This window comes from Dipodomys ordii, unplaced genomic scaffold (assembly GCF_000151885.1).
Source record: "Dipodomys ordii isolate 6190 unplaced genomic scaffold, Dord_2.0 Scaffold64, whole genome shotgun sequence".
Taxonomy (NCBI): domain Eukaryota; kingdom Metazoa; phylum Chordata; class Mammalia; order Rodentia; family Heteromyidae; genus Dipodomys; species Dipodomys ordii.
This window is the reverse complement of record NW_012267280.1, coordinates 1605767-1607236: the sequence shown is the minus strand read 5'-3', so window position 1 is coordinate 1607236 and position 1470 is coordinate 1605767. Positions and strand designations below refer to the sequence as shown.

Sequence of the window (1470 nt, the reverse complement as noted above, 5' to 3'; positions counted from 1 at the left end):
GGGGAGGAAACGGGGGGGGGCATGGGGAATGGGGGGTGGCAGCCATCCTTACCGTCCCATCTTTTGAAGCCGTCCTCCCCAACTGGTATTTGGTCCTGGGGCTGAAACAGAGCAGCCCAAGCCAGGCGCTCAGTGCTCACTCCTTTGAGGCTCCCGCAGGGAGAGGTTGGGAGCAGGGGTCCCGGCTAACGTCACCCGCTGAGCAGTGGCCCACTCTAGTCTTTTTTTTTTTTTTTTGTGCTATTCAATCCAGTCCCGTGGCGCCCGCCTGTCATCCCAGCAACTCAGGAGGCTGAGAGCTGAGGATGGAGGTTCAAAGCCAGCCCTGGGGGCAGGAAAGGCCGTGAGGCTCTTCTCTCCAATGAACCAGCAAAAAGCCAGAAGTGGCGTTTGTGGCTCAAGTGGTCAAGTGCCAGTCTCGAGCAAAAACAAACAACAACAACAAAAAACGCTCAGGGACAGCGCCCAGGCTCTGAGTTCAAGTCCTACATCGGGCACCAGGAAAAAAGAAAAGAAAGAACACACTGTCCCCAATTCTCCTGGTCCTGACTCTCCCAGGGCTGGGCAGGGACCTCCCAGTTGGGAAATGGGAGGGTCTGTACCCCGGCTCAGCCCCTGGTGACCCCCAATGACCCCCGGGCGCCCCCCCAAGCGCGTCACCTTGAAGAAGTCATCCTGGTGGATCACGCAGGAGTTGGGCAGTGCTGCATGCAGGCGGCTGGCCAACGTCGTCTTGCCGCTGTTGGTTACTCTGCCGAGAGATCTGGAGTTAGGCTGTGGCCTGGGATTGCCCAGGCTTGGCGCCACGGCCGATGCCTGTAACCTCAGCTACTCAGGGAGACTGAGCTTCTGACACACTCTAGCAGAAACAGTTATGGAGACCCTCACCTTAACTCAGAAGCCAGGCCTGGTGGTGTGCACCTAGCATCCCGGGCCAAACAACAAAGAGACACTATGGAGAAACAACACAAGTAAAAAGGGTCCGGGAGTAAGCGGGGATTACAGGCGTGAGCCACAGATACCTGACTTTCTGACTTTTCTTCCTCTCTTTTCTTTTCTTTCTTTGTTTCTCTCTCCCTCATTCCCTCCCTCCCTCCCTCCCTCCCTCTCCCTTCTTGCCTCTCCCTCCCTCCCTCCTTCCTTCCTTCCTTCCTTCCCTCCCTCCTTCCTTCCTTCCCTCCCTCCTTCCTTCCTTCCTTCTTCTTCTAAATAGAAAATGAGCCATGTATGGTTCATACTTTTACTCCCTGCCCTCAGGGGTCTAAGGTAGAAAGATAGGGAAGTTTTTCACTGTGGGTTACAAAGTGAGAGACTCTTATCTCCAAAGAAAAATGTGGGTTCCAGCAACAGAGGCTGACACGGGCGATCACAAGCTCAAACCAGTTCAAGCAGAAAAGTCCTAGAGACCCAAATCTCCAATTCACTAAGTGGCAGAGTGCCAGCCTACCACTGGGCTGGGAAGGTGGCTCA

General features: G+C 55.0%; 1 protein-coding gene across 1 annotated transcript in view; it reads right to left on the bottom strand.

Moving 5' to 3' along the window:
• The window catches only part of Atcay (ataxia, cerebellar, Cayman type), a 36627-nt gene that overhangs the window by 4175 nt on the left and 30982 nt on the right, over positions 1–1470 (bottom strand). Inside the window, exons 16-17 of the mRNA XM_013022639.1 lie at positions 889–952; positions 661–751 (exon numbers count right to left, since the gene is read on the bottom strand). Of these exons, the coding sequence (XP_012878093.1) occupies positions 661–751; positions 889–952 (155 nt within the window). The remainder of the gene's footprint in view (positions 1–660; positions 752–888; positions 953–1470) is intronic.